Raw genomic sequence first — 16018 nt, 5'->3', positions numbered from 1 at the left:
TAATATTTATAAAGGGTCATAAACATACCTCATAAATTTGATCATTTCGCTCCCTGCTCCGCTCTTATAATATTCCGAATGCAACCCCGATTCTGCTTGCATTTTGCGATGTGGCAACGCTGTTAAGCTCCTTGAAGAACGTCGCAATATCAAAAGTGTTCGTTTTATATTTTTATTACATTTGAATGTAGTTTATTTAGCTGTTACTATAACATATGGTATTTATATGAACGGCTTGTTGCTTAGTCTATTTTTTCCTTCTAATGGTTAGTGGTTTAAATAACAAAATACTATGGCCCGCTGGATTAGGCAGCAGAAATAAAAATGTAAATTCGGGACAGTTTTTAGCAGCTGCCGATGTTAATCGGTTCGATTTGCGGTCTGGTTCTTGGCCGCCAGGATAGTATTTTGCATGAGCATGGCAACTGTCATGGGACCAACGCCTCCAGGCACAGGCGTAATGTGTCCAGCTACCTGACGAACCTCTGCAAAAGATTATACGGTCAATTAGTACAGGGTATTGGCAATGAGAGCATGTTTCATTTGGTTACCATCGAAATCAACGTCGCCGACTAGCTTGAATTTGCCTGCCTCATCCTGGATTCTAGAGATGCCCACATCGATGACACAAGCGCCCGGCTTGACCATATCCTTGGTTATCAGGCCCGGTTTCCCCACGGCCACAACAAGAATATCCGCTTGGCGGCAATGCTTGGCTAGCTCCTTGGCTGGCGTATTGCGATGACAGATGGTAACAGTGGCGTCCATACCTTTGGCCGCATGGTTGCCATCCGAATGTAAGATGATGGCCAAGGGCAGGCTGACGTTCTTGGAGCGCCCAACGACAACAACATTGCGTCCAAAGGTCTGTATATTGCTGCGCTGCAGCATGGTCTTCACACCCAATGGCGTCGCCGGAACAATGCATTGCATGTCCAGCGCTAGGCGGCCAATGTTGATCTCATTGAAGCCATCTACGTCCTTGTCAGCACTTATGGCATTGCATGTGGTGCGCTCATCAATGTGCTCCGGTACCGGCAGTTGCACCAGTAAACCATTCACATTCTCATTCTTGTTCTCCTCGTCGATCAGCCGCAGCAGCTCCTCCTGTGTCGTTGTCTTGGGCAACACAATTGTTTTGCTACTAATGCCAATCTCCTTGCAGGCAAGCACTTTCTTCTCCACATATGTCTTGCTAGCCGGATCCTCGCCCACAATGATGGCTGTCAGGTGTGGCTCACGATGTCCAGCTGCAACAAATTGCAGCAGCTCATTACGCAAACTTTTGCGTATGTCCTGGGCCATGTCATTGCCATTAATTATTTGAGCCATGTTACTGAAAGCAGAAGGACGTTGCATAAAACGGGAATGTTAATTATAAGTGAAGAAGGAAGCTAATAATAAAAACAATTATTTGTATGTACGCATGTTTGCTGCTCCCATTTCCATTCTATTTGTACATCAGTCAGATCTAGCTATAATTAGGGTTTAAAATGCATTCAGGTTCACTCAATTATGATGCTAAACCATCATCCAATTTTTATTATGAAACTGATAGCCCAGAACCACTTTGTACTTAGCTTTTGGGGGAAGTACACACAGAGATTGTGCGGTAATTCACCATAAATACAAACATACCCAGAACTTACGCGGTGATTCACACACACATTGGGTAATTCCCCATATAGAGATAAAAGTACAAATTTATTGAAAATTATATTATTATGCATTGCAAAATGAATTGCTGTTAACCCTAATAAATATATAATTAATATATATATATATGTAGTTTTGCTTAAAAAATATAGATTTATATATATATATAACTAATAGCAAGCATTCAGCATGTCCAGTTCCTGGAGAGCATGCGCAAAAGATTTGTACTCGATGACACTTGACTTGTGGTGTATATAGTTGAGCATGCCCTCTGAGCTGGACCAGAGAAATACGAGTTGGCTTAGCGCCGATTTCTCGGCGAGCTCTTTCCATTTGGGCAAATGGGGATTGTGTGCAGTTGGCTCATTGAGCAGATTCACCAGTTTATCAAACGTGGACTTGTTATTGAGCAAGTGCTCCAATTGAGCCTTGGCATCGCTTGCATCGTTCGTGCCGTCTTCCTCCTGCTCTGCTTTAAACATCATTTCAATCTCCTCGGTTTTGATTGCATGCGACGGAATTTCCGGGTTGCTCTCTTCGTCATCCTCGGCGGATGAAAAGTCGATTTCCTCTTTGACATTAAGGGGTATCCAGGTCATGGCTGACTCTCCCTTATCCGGATACACCTCCTCCAGCAGGCGCACACAACGTTCATTGGCCTTGTCACGCGCCAGCTCCAAAGGCGTATAGCCTGCCGAATTTCTGGCCAACAATATATCTGTTAGATTCTGTGCATCCAGCATCAGAACGAGCAACTCCACATTTTGTTCCAGCACAGCCATATGCAGCGCATTATTGCCGTCCGTTGTATTGGAGACGTTTATGGAGCTGCGATCATGATTAATAAGCTTCTTGGCCACATCATATTTATTCTGCCTGATGGCCATGTGCAGCGGCGTCAAGCCATCATCATTCTTTAGCGACAAATCCAACTTGACACCGGGTCCATTGAGGAATATCTCAATGCAGTTGCTGCGCTCCTCCTTGACTGCTAAATGCAACGCCGTATTGCCCATATAATTCCGCTGATTGGGATTGCAACCCAAGGCCAGCAATGGGCGTATATAATGCGCCCTATCATGCTGGCAGGCCACATGCAAACCACTGTCACCATCCGCATTCAGGCTACTGTGGGCGAGCTCCTGCAGCTTAAAGTATTTAATCACTTCGAATGTTTTGATGGCCAGCTTTAGATTATCCTTACTCTGGCTAATCACCTCGTGCAACAGCGTATCATTGTTCTCGTTCTTTTGTGCATGGTCGGTGAACAGTTTAGCCACCTTTTTACAGGAGCTATTAAAGAGTTCTGGTTGATCGCCAGCGCGTCGCATAGCATCGAACATTTTGAAGATCTCGCCGAGATAGATGGTGGTCAGGTTGCGATTCTGCCCTGTAGCTGGTGCAATGCTTAAGTTATTGGCGCTTTCCGTACGCCCGTGACCATCTGTCTCTAGGACGCCCATATCGGGCACACATAGCTTAGCTAGCTCCGTGGAGTCCTGCTCGATGAGCTTGCGAAACGAATCCGGGGTTATTAACTGATCCAAATGAAATTCACGTCCAAATTCCTGACTTATAGTCTGATCATGTTGGGAGACGTTGACCCCGCCCTGCTGCGGCACTGTCTTGGGCAGCTCCATTGAGTTGTGTGTACTGCCGCCACTGCTACTGCTGCCGCTGCTGCTGGTGAGTGTGGAGCAGGTGCGTCGGCGTTTGCGCGAGACAATTGCATCGCGTGGTTTATACCGAAAAGGCAATGGCGGAAACGAGCGCTCATCATCAGAGGGACGTATGAGCTCAATGGACACGGCTACCTCGCGATCCACCTCTTTGTCCTTATAGGTGGGTGTCTGACACACAATCGCATACTGATGATGCACATCCGACTCACGAAATTTGGCATATGCCTCCCAAACCGTTTCGCCATCATCGTTCTCCTCAAAGAAGCGCACCTTGATGTTCTTCTTGCTGACCTTCTCCACGAGCAGAATTAGTTCATCGTTGCCCATGACGCTGCCCGTGGGCTTGCTCAAGCGCGTAATGCGCAATTCGCCAGTTTGTGCGGATTTGCGGTTATTAATCGGATTGCTAAACACGGGCGCCGCAATGGGTGTCCAGCTGTGATTATCTTCAATCTTGAAGGCCTCAAAGCAGAGTCGCACCTGGAATGCAGCCATTATTGAGCATAGGGCAAATATAATATTAATAGCGCTACTCACCTGATTTAGATTCATATCTTTAGCCTCGCGTTCTGTCTCCTGATGGAGCTCCTGCACCTGCTTGGTCGACAGCTCACGGCGGCCCATTTGAAAGACCAGACGATCCTTTTTCTTCTTGAACAGCTCATCGAATATATACTTCTTGGCCGTGTGTATGATGCCCATGTTAATAAACTGGGCTACATAGCCGCGCTCCTGTGAGACATGCAAATCATGCGGATCGCATACATCGCGCTCGTCCTTGCGCACCACCAGCTGATGCGAGTGTGGGCTGTCCAAATTAGTTTGGAATAGACTGCAACGTATGACCGCTGGTCCCTTATAATTGCTTAACATTACCTCCGGAAATGTTTTGGGTGTGCGTTTTGAGTTGATACCGTTTAGTGATCCGTGTGTGCCATGCATTTCACTTTTGTAGCGAAAACGAAATTTCTCCACCGGCTGCTCGGCAATGTGCAGCACAGCGGTATATTCATTTTTAATTCCTGCGTCGATTGGCGTAAATCCAGCTATTTGCGGCGTGGCATAAAAATGATCCATGGGCATGTACATGTTGCCAAAGTTTGTGTTGCCATTCAATAAATTGTTGCTGCCATCAATTTCCATGCAGAGGTTGCCATTTGTAAGCAGCTGATTTGCTGTCTGCTGCTGTGTGTGGTGGTAAGGTGAGCCGCGTAATTGCTGTAGCTGTGGTGAAGGTGAATTCGATATTGCGGGCAAATTGAGGTTGGCAAAGTCATTTTGCAAGGCAAACGTCTCCGGCGAATGTGCAGGCGACAGTGTCATCGACGTGGGTGAATTTCCGCTGCTGTATCCGCTAGTGCTGGAACAATCATTCGCATAGGATACGACGTTCTTGCCTTGATCCAGATCAAAGTATTGCTGTTGATTCATTGTTGTTGTTGCTTTTAATAACCACGTGAGTGCGTGTTGCTCTCTCTCTCTCCCTGTTCGCTCCGGTTCGATGTGTTTCGCTTCTGCGACGCAGTTGTGCGCACGTTTTATCGACCGTTTCACTGCTCATCCAAAACGACAATGAGACGATCGTTTTGCAGTTCGTGGCGAGTACAGCTATTGTTCGTTATAGGTACTTCCCCGATGTTGCCCGACTGGCAATAATATGTATTTATCAGCCTGCTGTTGTGACTCATGGGTTTATTCGGTTCGCTGTGTGATTTTATTTGCAGCAGCAGCGACTGCGTTGTTCGTAGAATTTTCAGTGCGAACAAATTGTGTACACAACAGCGAATCAATCTTTACATATGTATGTATGTACTATAAACATAGGTATAGATGTGCTCTTTACACAAACACGCCCGGCTCGTCGTACGTTAACTCTCCACTGCACGTATTGGAATGAGTGAACAAAATCAAGTAATCACCGTCACGACAAATAATAAACGACGCTGCCGATAACAGGTTTAAGCTCTTTGCAAAAAGCTTCAATAGCAGCCGCGTTAAAAAAACAAATTCACTATTTATAAACGCATGCACTTTTCACCACGATAAACTCTTCAAAAACCCGATTTGAAATATCTAATTCAACTTGGATATGTGCTGCCAGATTTTTAGATGTGTTTGTATGTGGCAACGCTCTATTGGCAACAGCTGTTAATTATAAACACACGTGCCAGTTTTGTCTTGTTTTGCATTAAACAAAAAATATTTTAACGAAGTTTGCTTCCGTATGTGTATTCGGACAGAGCTGTGAATCTAAAATCATCTTGTATTTATGCTATACATTATACAAACTTACACCTCTTGTTTTGGCAGTACCAGTTTTTTCGCATACAATTCCCATGATATTGTGTGCATCTGCAGTATTAAGCGCATGTTATGTGTATTTTGTCTACGAACTGGCACAACAAGTGTACTGACTAAGCATTTCCACATTTTGCACAGCAACAGAAGTGAAATTGTTAAAACCGCATAAAATATGCTGCACTTTCATAAACTAAACTAACTCACACTATTTTGTAACACTTTAATTTTGTACTTAAAAAAAAAAAAGCACAACCGAAAAAGCAGAGTACCGATAAAAACTAAATGACTTTCATGCTCACACGCACACATCTTTGTATACGCACACACACACATACATTCACAGAAACACAGTAGGCGTTAGTATTTGCAGGGTAACTTTGGGCAAAAACAATTGCATTGATATTTTTTTAATCGTACCAATGAATAGCACGAGCATTGCTTATTGACCCCTTCAACTATTTTTAGCAGACAGCGCCGCCTGCGCTGCTGTGCGGGGGTGACAATTGGCGTTATCAGTTGCAGCTTTTCATTTAATTTGATTCATATTTAGTGATGCAAACAAATCATGTAAACTGTCTGGCAAACAGGTCCTGACCTTTCTTTTATATGAACACAATTTTTGTATATTCACATTACCTGATTTGTGACTTCAACTTCTGCACTGACTTCCCACGCCCAAACTGCAAAATATAAACCGAGCCGTTTCTCTGTTCTTAACGAACTGCTGGAACGGCAAAGATCACCCCACACACGTGTGTTTTTTGGACGCCGAGCTCTCGAGCTTTTATCCAATGAGAGCAAGACGGATATCATTTAGAGCGAAAGAGCGCGACTTAAAAGTTTTGTGTGTTGAGTAAAGCTTCTATATGTGCTACAAAAAGTTAACTGCCAAGCAAACTTCAACAATCAATACAATTTGCTTTTTGATTTAGAAAATATTTTGTTTTTATTTTTGCACGAGTGTTTTTCCAGCACATGACGAAATCGTAAAGCGTGATTACTAATTGCATCGCAAGGCAGTCTCGCCTGTGACGCCAATAAAAGCCCAGGGGGATCGATTTGTTGTCTTGTGCTGATAAGCCATGCAATGCACCCCAACACCCCATCCACTATATATAGTGCCGTGGAACGCCTAGTAACTGACTGACATTTCCTAAGGTACGAAAAAACAACAACTTATAATGGCAAGCGTCACTGAGAAGTGATGCTGCGACTATTGTTGTTCCCAGGGCAGACTATCGATGCCGGGATTGAGTTGAAAATAACATGTTATTTTCGAATAATTGTCTGATAAGAAATGGAAAGTGTGAGTGGAACATTTATTGAAACAATGTCAATCATTTCCACATGTAAAACAAAGCTAACATACGCTTTTTTTTTTACATGAAATAAGATTGGAATGGGAGCAAAAGTATCGGTGCTTGTGACGTCAGCGCGTGCGTAAACTACCTTCTATATGTGTATGTGCGCATATAACATATTATTGAATCTTATTTTCATTAATTCTGTATATTACAACAGCTGAGTTTGAGCATAATTGATAGGAATTGTTTTATATAATGTTACATGTCTACTAATAAATGCATATTTACATAATTCGGGCAGCACTTAACTCCAATTTGCTTGTTCTTCGCAAAATAAGGGAAAATATTTGAATATATATATAATTTAATTATTTTAAGGATAATGCCCAATAAGGGTTAAAGAATATTTATGCAAAATATAAGATTATATTACAGAATTGATGAACTCACCTTGTGAAACGCATCTTGGATAAATTATTTATATTTATTTGTTGCGCACTTTAAATTTATACTTTTTATAGATTTTTATATTCTGAATAAGTTTGAGCTTGAACAGTTATTTAAACACTTGATCACTTGCGCTTTAATTGTAAAATATTTTAAAATCGTTTCGACAGCGCGCTTTTTATAATGCCTGATCTGGTATTTTCTAGTACATTCTCCGTTAGCGATACCCCCCATCCAATAGTATCGATACCTTACAATGCACATTAGTGGCAACGCTAGCAAAACGCAAAAAATAAGACAAGAAAACAAATACTCAAAAACTGCGAAAAGAAATACAACATTTGTAGAATTTAGAGCAAGGCGTGGATTGACATAAAATGCAGTAAGTGTATTGCGATTACATGTACTCAACTCAGTTGGATTAGCGTATATTTAATGCGTGCAGGTCTTACGGTGGTCCCGACCAGAACCATTTGCACAAATCGGAGCAGCGGGCGGTATTTGCGCATCCAGCTACTCATCCTTGGCTGCTGGATGGGATGCCCTGGATGCTAGCCACAACAAACGCACCACAGCCGGGCGGCGTTATGCAATTCGGCTCGAATGCTAACTATAATATTGAGACTGACACACAATGCGGCAAGTGGCAGCAGAAGCGCAAATCTCTGGAGCAACTGGCGTCCGGGCTGTAAGCATTTAATATATATATATATATATATATATATATATACATACATGTTATTGCTATGTTATTTAATAATATATCACAACACGCAGCCCGCCCAAACAATTGATCACCGAGGAGCGAATTACGGCGCATTTCAGTGGCCTACAAATCTCTGGAGACGCAAACGGCGTTGGATCCGTTCGCAGTGCCGGCAACAATAACAGTGTGCCAAATGTGAACGGCGGCTTGGCTACCGATGATATACCCTCAACTAGTACGGGTAAAACACATCACCCGAATCCGGCCTATCAAATGGCAGCCATGGAATTGGAACAGAAACTGCGCAACGCCAATCGGATTGTCATCTGTGATGAGCTCAAGCAGGGCGTTAGTCCGATCTCAGCTACGGGTGTCATACCACCGGAATGGCTGCTCAAAACAATTCCAAGGCCGTGTACCGCTCTAGTGCCCTGGCAACCGTCGCCCCTGCAGCTATCGCAGCCCAAGGGGCAGACGAGGATTCCAGCGCAGCGTACAGCCGCAGAGGAAGCAGCGGCTGGAGTGGTGCACCTCGATGATTATGATGATGAGCTGGAGTTCTTTGAGAATAACAATACATGTAATGTGAATTTAAATAAGTCTGACGAGCAAATGGATGAAGATCTGTAGCTGTAAGTGAAGGGTTGATGTGTTTATAGTGTCCATAAGCAAAAAGTAGAGTTAGCAGCATGTCTGTTTATAATTTGATTAATTTTACAAAAATAATCATATGTATTCATACTTAAGTGTTTTCCTTTCATTTAAATAACATTAAAAATAATAAGTCAACATTATTTCATGTTTTATTTAAAGTAGCCTGGCAGCCCTAACTACTCTGTAACAGTTGTATTTAACAGAAGCAATAACAGTTAACACTGATTGGCGCTTGTGAAAAACCAGTAAAGTGGTTATATTTACGTATATAACTTATTAATTTCCTAGAATTATTGTTGTCACCTTTGGCTTGGAAGAAATGTGTCTAAGGAAATGATGATATTTTATAATTCACTTTTCTGTTATATAGTGCTGTTAATTGGCAATGAGATCGTAATGTTCATGTAGGCGTGTATCTCTTCGTTGCTAATATTTATAGCATCTGTTAAGGTTTAACATAACATATGAAAATGTAGCCATTTTTGCATTTGGCTGCTTACGGTCACACTGGTCAGTCGCAGTTCGTTTTTCATCAAGTGCGGGTGTGTGCTGCGGACGTGTTGTGACGACGTATTAAAAACTTCGATAGCTGCTAAAAATGGGTAAAAATATACAAAACCTATCATTTCAACGAAATGTGCAAAGTATGTTAACTGAATTTGAAGCTGCAGATAACAAACAAAAGCACGAATTGAGTGGAGCTGTTTACAGATTAAATTAATTAGGAGCCACATATGTACATACACACATGCATACATGTGTATAGTACTTGTATGTATTTACTGGCATATGTGTGTGAAGTGAACAGTGCGAGGCATATGTTTGTATGTACGGCCGGGTCGTTGTATATATATAGCTATCTATCTATCTATCTATATATATATATTTATACAAATGTGAATAATTTACCTTTACATACATATTAATTATAATTTAAGTGAGTGTAATTTGGAAACGCAAAAATAGGGCCAGCCAAAACGACTGTGTCGGCTTCGTCGTTAACTAGTTTCTGAGTCGCGTGGTGACGCTTACACAGCACGAAAAAAAATCACCACTAACAACAATACGAAATGCACAAACGCAGCTATTGGGAAAATCGGATAACACCAGCTAACATAGAGCAAACGTGAGCAATCAGTACAAAATGCTCAAGTGCAAAATTAGAATATTTATTACAAGTTCATGGGAAAGCAATATGAAATGACAAATACGCAGTGTGGGTGTGTGAATGCGTATGTACGGTTTTCGAATCTGGAGGGGCGATGTGATAAGTGAGCTTTTGTGTTGCGGCCGCTGTCGCTGTCGTATGATAAAATACGCGAAATAGATGCAACCCGCATGTACATAATTTTATGCAAGCGACACGCAGGCAGGTAGCGAGTCCAAACGCTACGATGCGACTGAATACACCACAGGTTTTTTTCTTTTCGTTGACCTGTGAAATAATAGCAGCAGCAACGAAACAGTGGCGTAGCTATGCGCACACGTGTGTGCTTGCCGAATCCCCTAACGAAACGAAAGTCGAGCCCCTGACGTAGCAAAGAAGTAGGCAGGCAGGCTGGCTAGCTGGCAGTCGAGAAGCGTGGTGAATTTTAAACATAACATAATAAAAGTCCACCATGTTGAGTTCCACTCGGCTTGCCTTGGCTGCACGGCATAATATTCTGCTCTGAGGCTCTAGTCTGGTTTAGTCGTCTTCTTCGTGTGTGGGAGTATACAAGCAAACGCGTGCTACGCATAGCGCCCATGAGCGCCCGTAACTTTGCGTGCGTGTGTATATGTTCATTTTTCACTGCCTGCTCAATTTGTATGAAGTAATAAACGCTGTCTGCAATTAGTATTTCTGTGCGCGTTGTGTTAACGAGAAAAAAAAAAAACAATAACAAACAAGTGCACTGACTGCAGGTTTTCATGCATCTTTAAGTTTGTTTCTATCTATCTCTTTCTCTCTCTCTCTCCCTGATTACAGAAAATAATTAAAAGTGAAAAGTGGCAAAGTGAAAAAGAAGAACAACAAACAAACCGCAGGAAGCGCTGATTAGAGCGCCCGCAAACGAAGAGAACGAGGCGTGCCAAGTGTTAAAAGTACAAGTGCAAATAAATCCAACAGATTTTGTGGCGATGTCCACCGCCGAAACGGGGTCGTCGCCTGGCAAAAGCAACAACAATAGCAACAGCGTCGCTGCAGGCGGCAATGCGAATCCGAAAGGTGTGCAGCGCCGACAATTGGTGAGTATTTGAACTAATATTACCAACAACACCAAAACGAAAACTTACATTTCTTTGATAAGCCCTCAGTAAAGTGTGTGGGAGATGCGGGGTGGCTTATGCCGTTAACTGTCGACCGATGGCGTTGTCATTGTGATTCGCAAGCGTAAATCATCATTAGCAATCTATAAAAATAAAAATAAATGCACGCTCATTCACTCACTCATTTCCTCTCTCAAGCTCAAGTTCTATATTCCGCACATACACACACAACAGTTCACACACAGAGACAGCGAGAGAAGGTGAGCCGTGCAGCGGCACTGCGCCCATTGAGCACTGAAGCTCAACTGATGCCGCCGCATGACCAAAAGCAGTTTCTTTGCCATTTTGTTTGTTTGTTGCTGTTCGTATTTCGTTTATAATTTGGTTTTTTTTTTGAAACGTACATGTGAGTGTGTGTGCGCTGGTATCGTTGTAGATAACAGCCGTAGCATATTTACATATATATGTGCGTGTGTGTAAGCACAGTCACACTACGTTTCTAGAGATTATTTGAGCATTTCTTTGTACGAGTCGGTCTCTATCTTACTCTCTCTTTGTTATATCCTCTCATTCACTTTGCTGGGCATTTAATTAGCACCGAATTGGGACAGCAGCTGTTGCTGCCGCTCGCTGGCCAAGCCGTCAATAACAGCAACCTTCTACCTTCCCATCATTTGTGTTCTGCCTTTGGCAATGTCATCTAAATTCATGAATGTTTTAGTGCGCGCATAACAGATCTACTTGCACACACATACATATATATACGCTGCGCGGTTGCGTGGATTTTTTAAAGACAGGAATTGTGTTTTTTTTTTTATAGAGATGAGTTAAACCAAATCCCTTGTATAATAAAATTCGTATCAATGATCATTTTTTCTTTTCAATTTCTTCTGCTCTTAAATTTTTACTTCTTTCAAATATATATAATTGTAAAAGTATTTTATTTTGAATAATTAATACTTGTGAATTTATACAATTTAGATAATAAGTTTAGATGCAACATTCACCTCGAAAGCCCTTGGCAGTTTTACCCCTTGCCTATCACAATATTCACCTCGATAGTGATAACATGCACATGCACGAAACTGTCCCATCTCTAACCGTGTGTTAGTTTCAGCTTTTGTGGCTTATGAAAAATTTATAACTAAAGTGACTAACCCAATCCCAGAGAGCACATGCTACAAACGCACATGTATCGCAATTGGCAAGTGTTGGTGGGCGCTTGAGTATATGAGCTTGTAGATAGCCAACAGAAATTTCGTTGCGCCGCCGCATGTGACAGTGGCGGCCGTTCCCAATTAGCACCTTAATAGAATACATTAGGCTTAACCAAAAGCCAATCTGGCAGGCAGCCGGTTAGCGTTACGTTTGATGACGCCACACTCACAACACAACAGCTTGAACCACTTGACTGGCGTTTTATTCTCACACACACACACATGCAAAGGAGAGACACGCACTTTTATGCTGTGTTGTATTTATTTTCTACCTGTCGATTGTCCACTGGCGTTGCCAGACATTTGGCAGCCAAAACAAGCTTTTTCTGTCCCACAACAATAAACAACAACAACCAGAACAACAACAACAACAACAACAACAACAATCGTTTAGAACACGCCAAACAAGTTTCTGCATTTGTGGAGCGGGCCGATCGCAGGCGGTCGGGCGGGTGGGCAGCCAGTCGCTTAAAAGGATATAATATACACACCAGCCAAATGAGGACGGCCCCACCAAAAAAGAAGAAAATCACAACGTTTATAGATTTTTTCGATGCAAGCCCACCACAGCTGAGATTTACAGCACTGCTAGAAATGCAAAAATAACTCAAAGCCGCAGACAAACATGCACATGAATGCTTCTGTGTGTGTATATGTGTGCGCGCATGTGTTTGGATGTATGTGCTGTAGTTCTCGTTAATACAGATGATGGAGCTGGCAAAAAACGCAACAGTCGCTTTTGCTACCACCCGCCAGCCGGCGATGCAGTATGTACCATAAATATGTACATACACAAACATACACATATGCAATATTATTCAAAGTGCAAGGCCGGTGCATGCGCACAGAAAGGAGACAGCAACAGGAGCTGACTCTGCCATTGCTGCTGTCGGCAACACGATTTCCATTGCCCTTTACAAAGTGCATGCAAAAGCTGCTGCCCTAAAGGCGCCCTCATCATGAACGAGCGCAACCGGGTGATGGTGGTGGGCTTTGCTTTGCCGCCGAAACTGCCAGAAAAATACGACCATGAGATTGAAACCGCAGCGACCCAACAACTTGCTCAGTGCGTCGCCATCAAAGGCGAGCAAGCAAATGAAAATGAAATGACATAAACGGCGGACTTTAAACGAGTGGGGCGAGCCCCAAACGTCGGCCAAAGGTGCGCGCAAGTGAGAGAGACAGAAAGAGCGAAAGAGAGCGCCATCTGCTGTGGTGAATAGAGCGATTGGCCACTGATGTGGTGTATAGAGCAACTGTGATTCATTTGATGGCATCAGCCAAAGCAGCAGTGACAGAGACAGCGACGTCGGCAGCGGAATAGGCAGCAGCGTTGACGCCGCCCTCAGTGTATATTTTTAGGCATTTATCCGACGTTCCGACTCCCGGCTAGCCATATATTAATATGTTCCGTTCTCTTTTCTCTTCCACTCTCTTACAGCGCGAACGCAAACAGCGCAAACTTTACCTTGAGGAATGGTCACTCGGCGACGATGATGCGGAAGGCGCGCGCGGTTTCAGCGTTGCCGAAAAGCTTGAGTCCTCCAAGTTTGCGCAAGCCGGCATGGTACGGGAGATGCGCGGCTGCGATCTAACAGTCGCGTAAGTTTCTAAAATTGATAAGTAAATCTACCACGCTATTTGCAACGCTTTAAACTATTTCGTTAAAAATATAATTAATTTGTGCAAATGTATGTAACAGACAGAAGACAACATCTCCGATCCCATAAAGTATATATATTCTTGATCAGCATCAACAGTCGAGTCGATCTAGCAATGTCCCTCTGTCCGTCCGTCTGACCGTATGTATGAACGCAAGGATCTCAGAACCTATAAGAGCTAGAGACAATTGCAATTTTTGCTGTTTGTTTCCGATATTCGATAACTTGCCCCGCTTCCAAGTAATCGATAAAAATCTATATCGAAGTTCTGTTTTTTGAGCAATCTTTGTAAATAATAAGAGCTAACTTGACATGTAGCTTCTAGAATAGCATATATATTTGCATTTGGTGTTGAAAGAGGAGGGTTCAGGGTATCCCCTAGTCGGGAGCTTACGACTAGAACCGCTTACTTGTTTATTAATGTTTAACTGTCTTGACAGTCACCATTTTTACCAATTTTCCTGAAGCATGCATCAACTGTACTCTTAAGAATGGTTTGTGATGTTCAAAGATAGTTGGTCTAAAAAAAAACCTTCAAAAACCCCTACTAAGCTTTCATGATATTAAATCTGAATATATATATATTTTTATTACACTTAAAAATTGAGCTTAACGTGGTTTCTTGGAATAGAAAGGTCGCTAATAACCAGAACAACTTCTGATTAGTTTGCTCGATAAGTGTCTAATCTTTTAATATTATTTTATCAATCCTTCCTTCAGGTTTCTGCAGCAGCATGGCTTCAATATACCCTTGCTGTTCCGGGAGAAGAATGGCTTGGGGCTGCGCATGCCCGATGCACAGGAGTTCACTGTAAACGATGTGCGACTGTGTGTCGGATCTCGCCGTTTGCTGGACGTGATGGATGTTAATACGCAGAAGAATCTGCAGATGACGATGAAGGAGTGGCAACAGTACTACGATAATCCGCAAAAGGATCGACTGCTGAATGTTATATCCCTGGAATTCTCGCACACGCGTCTCGATCATTTTGTGCAGAGTCCGGAGATTGTGCGCCAGATCGATTGGGTCGATGTGGTGTGGCCCAAGCAGCTGAAGGATGCACAAAAGGAGGGCACCAATTTGTTGGGTGGCATGATGTATCCCAAAGTTCAAAAGTATTGTCTCATGTCCGTGAAAAACTGCTATACAGATTTCCATATTGATTTTGGAGGCACCTCCGTCTGGTATCACATACTTAAGGGCAGCAAAGTCTTTTGGCTAATCCCACCCACCGATCGCAATTTGCAGCTGTACGAAAAGTGGGTGCTGTCCGGCAAACAGGCGGATATCTTCTTTGGCGATACGGTCGAGAAGTGTGCACGTGTCTACCTCACTGCTGGCAATACCTTCTTCATACCCACCGGCTGGATACATGCCGTCTATACGCCCACCCAATCTCTGGTCTTTGGCGGCAATTTTTTGCACTCCTTTGGCATTGTCAAGCAGCTGAAGACGGCCAGCGTTGAGGATAATACGAAAGTGCCGCAAAAGTTTCGGTATCCTTTCTTCACCGAAATGCTATGGTATGTTCTCGCACGCTATGTCTACACGCTGCTGGGCCACTCGCATCTGGAGGGCGAACCATCGGCCAGCGAGGCCGAGATGGCCGCCCGCCCCCACACACATCTCACGCACTATGAGCTCTTTGGGCTCAAGGAAATCGTCATGTATCTGTACGATCTGCCGCCGCAGAAGAAGAATGTGCCCAGTCTAGTTTTGGATCCAGTGGCCCTGATCAAGGATGTGCGCACGCTAGTTGAACGCCACTGCAAGGATCAACAAGATATGGCCGTGACGGGCATGTCCGTACTACGACCCGCCGCCGAGCACCAGCCGCTCTTTCAACTCTACGATCGCACGCGGGTCAAGCAGGAGATCAAACAGGAGATTGCACGCAAAAATGCAGAGGTCATACGCGAACAGCAGCAGCTGGAGGCGGCCAGGGAGGCCGAGTCAGAGGCTGGCCAGGGCAGCCACAACAGCGGCAACAATGGATGCAACAACAGCAACAACTCCGGCGGCATCAATAACAACAACAGCTACAGCAGCCAGGGCGTAGAGTACAGCAACGGGGTCCTCAAGAAGGAGCAACTGGAGAATGGCACGTCCAGTGGACATGGAACGCAGCCAGGTGTGTAT

At 43.5% G+C, this 16018-nt stretch overlaps 4 protein-coding genes across 7 annotated transcripts in view; 2 read left to right on the top strand and 2 right to left on the bottom strand.

Annotated features, from left to right (window-relative positions):
• The window catches only part of LOC115770931 (jmjC domain-containing histone demethylation protein 1), a 32931-nt gene that overhangs the window by 13180 nt on the left and 3733 nt on the right, over positions 1-16018 (top strand). The window contains exons 1-4 of one of the 2 annotated variants that reach the window (XM_030716388.1): positions 9280-9352; positions 10720-10979; positions 13659-13819; positions 14599-16010. In XM_030716388.1, coding sequence (XP_030572248.1) covers positions 10872-10979; positions 13659-13819; positions 14599-16010 — 1681 coding nt within the window. In that variant the 5' untranslated portion in view covers positions 9280-9352; positions 10720-10871. Of the gene's footprint in view, positions 1-9279; positions 9353-10719; positions 10980-13658; positions 13820-14598; positions 16011-16018 lie in introns of those variants that run through there. The other variant, XM_030716389.1, reaches the window with a different exon arrangement.
• LOC115770938 (bifunctional methylenetetrahydrofolate dehydrogenase/cyclohydrolase, mitochondrial) lies at positions 163-7452 on the bottom strand. Of its 3 annotated transcripts, none has more exons than XM_030716397.1 (3): positions 7394-7452; positions 552-1336; positions 163-485 (listed from the first exon to the last, which is right to left on the bottom strand). In XM_030716397.1, exons 1-3 carry the CDS (start codon positions 7405-7407, stop codon positions 361-363), a joined length of 924 nt encoding a protein of 307 aa, XP_030572257.1. In that variant the 5' UTR covers positions 7408-7452; the 3' UTR covers positions 163-360. The 3 variants fall into 3 exon arrangements, with proteins under 3 accessions (XP_030572257.1, XP_030572258.1, XP_030572256.1); XM_030716398.1 differs by lacking the exon at positions 7394-7452 and adding an exon at positions 6276-6489; XM_030716396.1 differs by lacking the exon at positions 7394-7452 and adding an exon at positions 5632-5889.
• LOC115770934 (nuclear factor NF-kappa-B p110 subunit) lies at positions 1343-5607 on the bottom strand. The gene is made up of 2 exons (XM_030716391.1): positions 3876-5607; positions 1343-3818 (listed from the first exon to the last, which is right to left on the bottom strand). The coding sequence occupies exons 1-2, from the start codon at positions 4767-4769 to the stop codon at positions 1827-1829; spliced, it is 2886 nt and encodes a 961-aa protein (XP_030572251.1). The 5' UTR covers positions 4770-5607; the 3' UTR covers positions 1343-1826.
• Positions 7597-8871, top strand: LOC115770940. Its single transcript, XM_030716400.1, has 3 exons — positions 7597-7772; positions 7836-8078; positions 8168-8871. The coding sequence occupies exons 1-3, from the start codon at positions 7768-7770 to the stop codon at positions 8724-8726; spliced, it is 807 nt and encodes a 268-aa protein (XP_030572260.1). The 5' UTR covers positions 7597-7767; the 3' UTR covers positions 8727-8871.

The sequence above is a fragment of the Drosophila novamexicana genome, unplaced genomic scaffold (genome assembly GCF_003285875.2).
Source record: "Drosophila novamexicana strain 15010-1031.04,08,12 unplaced genomic scaffold, DnovRS2.1 tig00004560-arrow-pilon, whole genome shotgun sequence".
NCBI lineage: Eukaryota > Metazoa > Arthropoda > Insecta > Diptera > Drosophilidae > Drosophila > Drosophila novamexicana.
The sequence above is the reverse complement of the archived record's forward strand: the minus strand, read 5'-3'. Positions and strand labels throughout refer to the sequence as shown.

What these genes read in the sequence shown, in the direction of transcription:
- LOC115770934 (XM_030716391.1), bottom strand. Translation starts at nt 4,769, where the DNA reads ATGAATCAACAGCAATACTTTGATCTGGATCAAGGCAAGAACGTCGTA. An exon ending in AAGATATGAATCTAAATCAG is followed by an intron (nt 3,819 to 3,875) that starts GTGAGTAGCGCT and finishes GCTGCATTCCAG; the next exon opens with GTGCGACTCTGCTTTGAGGC.
- LOC115770940 (XM_030716400.1), top strand. An exon ending in GAGCAACTGGCGTCCGGGCT is followed by an intron (nt 8,079 to 8,167) that starts GTAAGCATTTAA and finishes CACAACACGCAG; the next exon opens with CCCGCCCAAACAATTGATCA.
- LOC115770938 (XM_030716396.1), bottom strand. Translation starts at nt 5,768, where the DNA reads ATGTGGAAATGCTTAGTCAGTACACTTGTTGTGCCAGTTCGTAGACAA. An exon ending in GTACTGCCAAAACAAGAGGT is followed by an intron (nt 1,337 to 5,631) that starts GTAAGTTTGTAT and finishes TTCTGCTTTCAG; the next exon opens with TAACATGGCTCAAATAATTA. An exon ending in CGGCGACGTTGATTTCGATG is followed by an intron (nt 486 to 551) that starts GTAACCAAATGA and finishes AATCTTTTGCAG; the next exon opens with AGGTTCGTCAGGTAGCTGGA.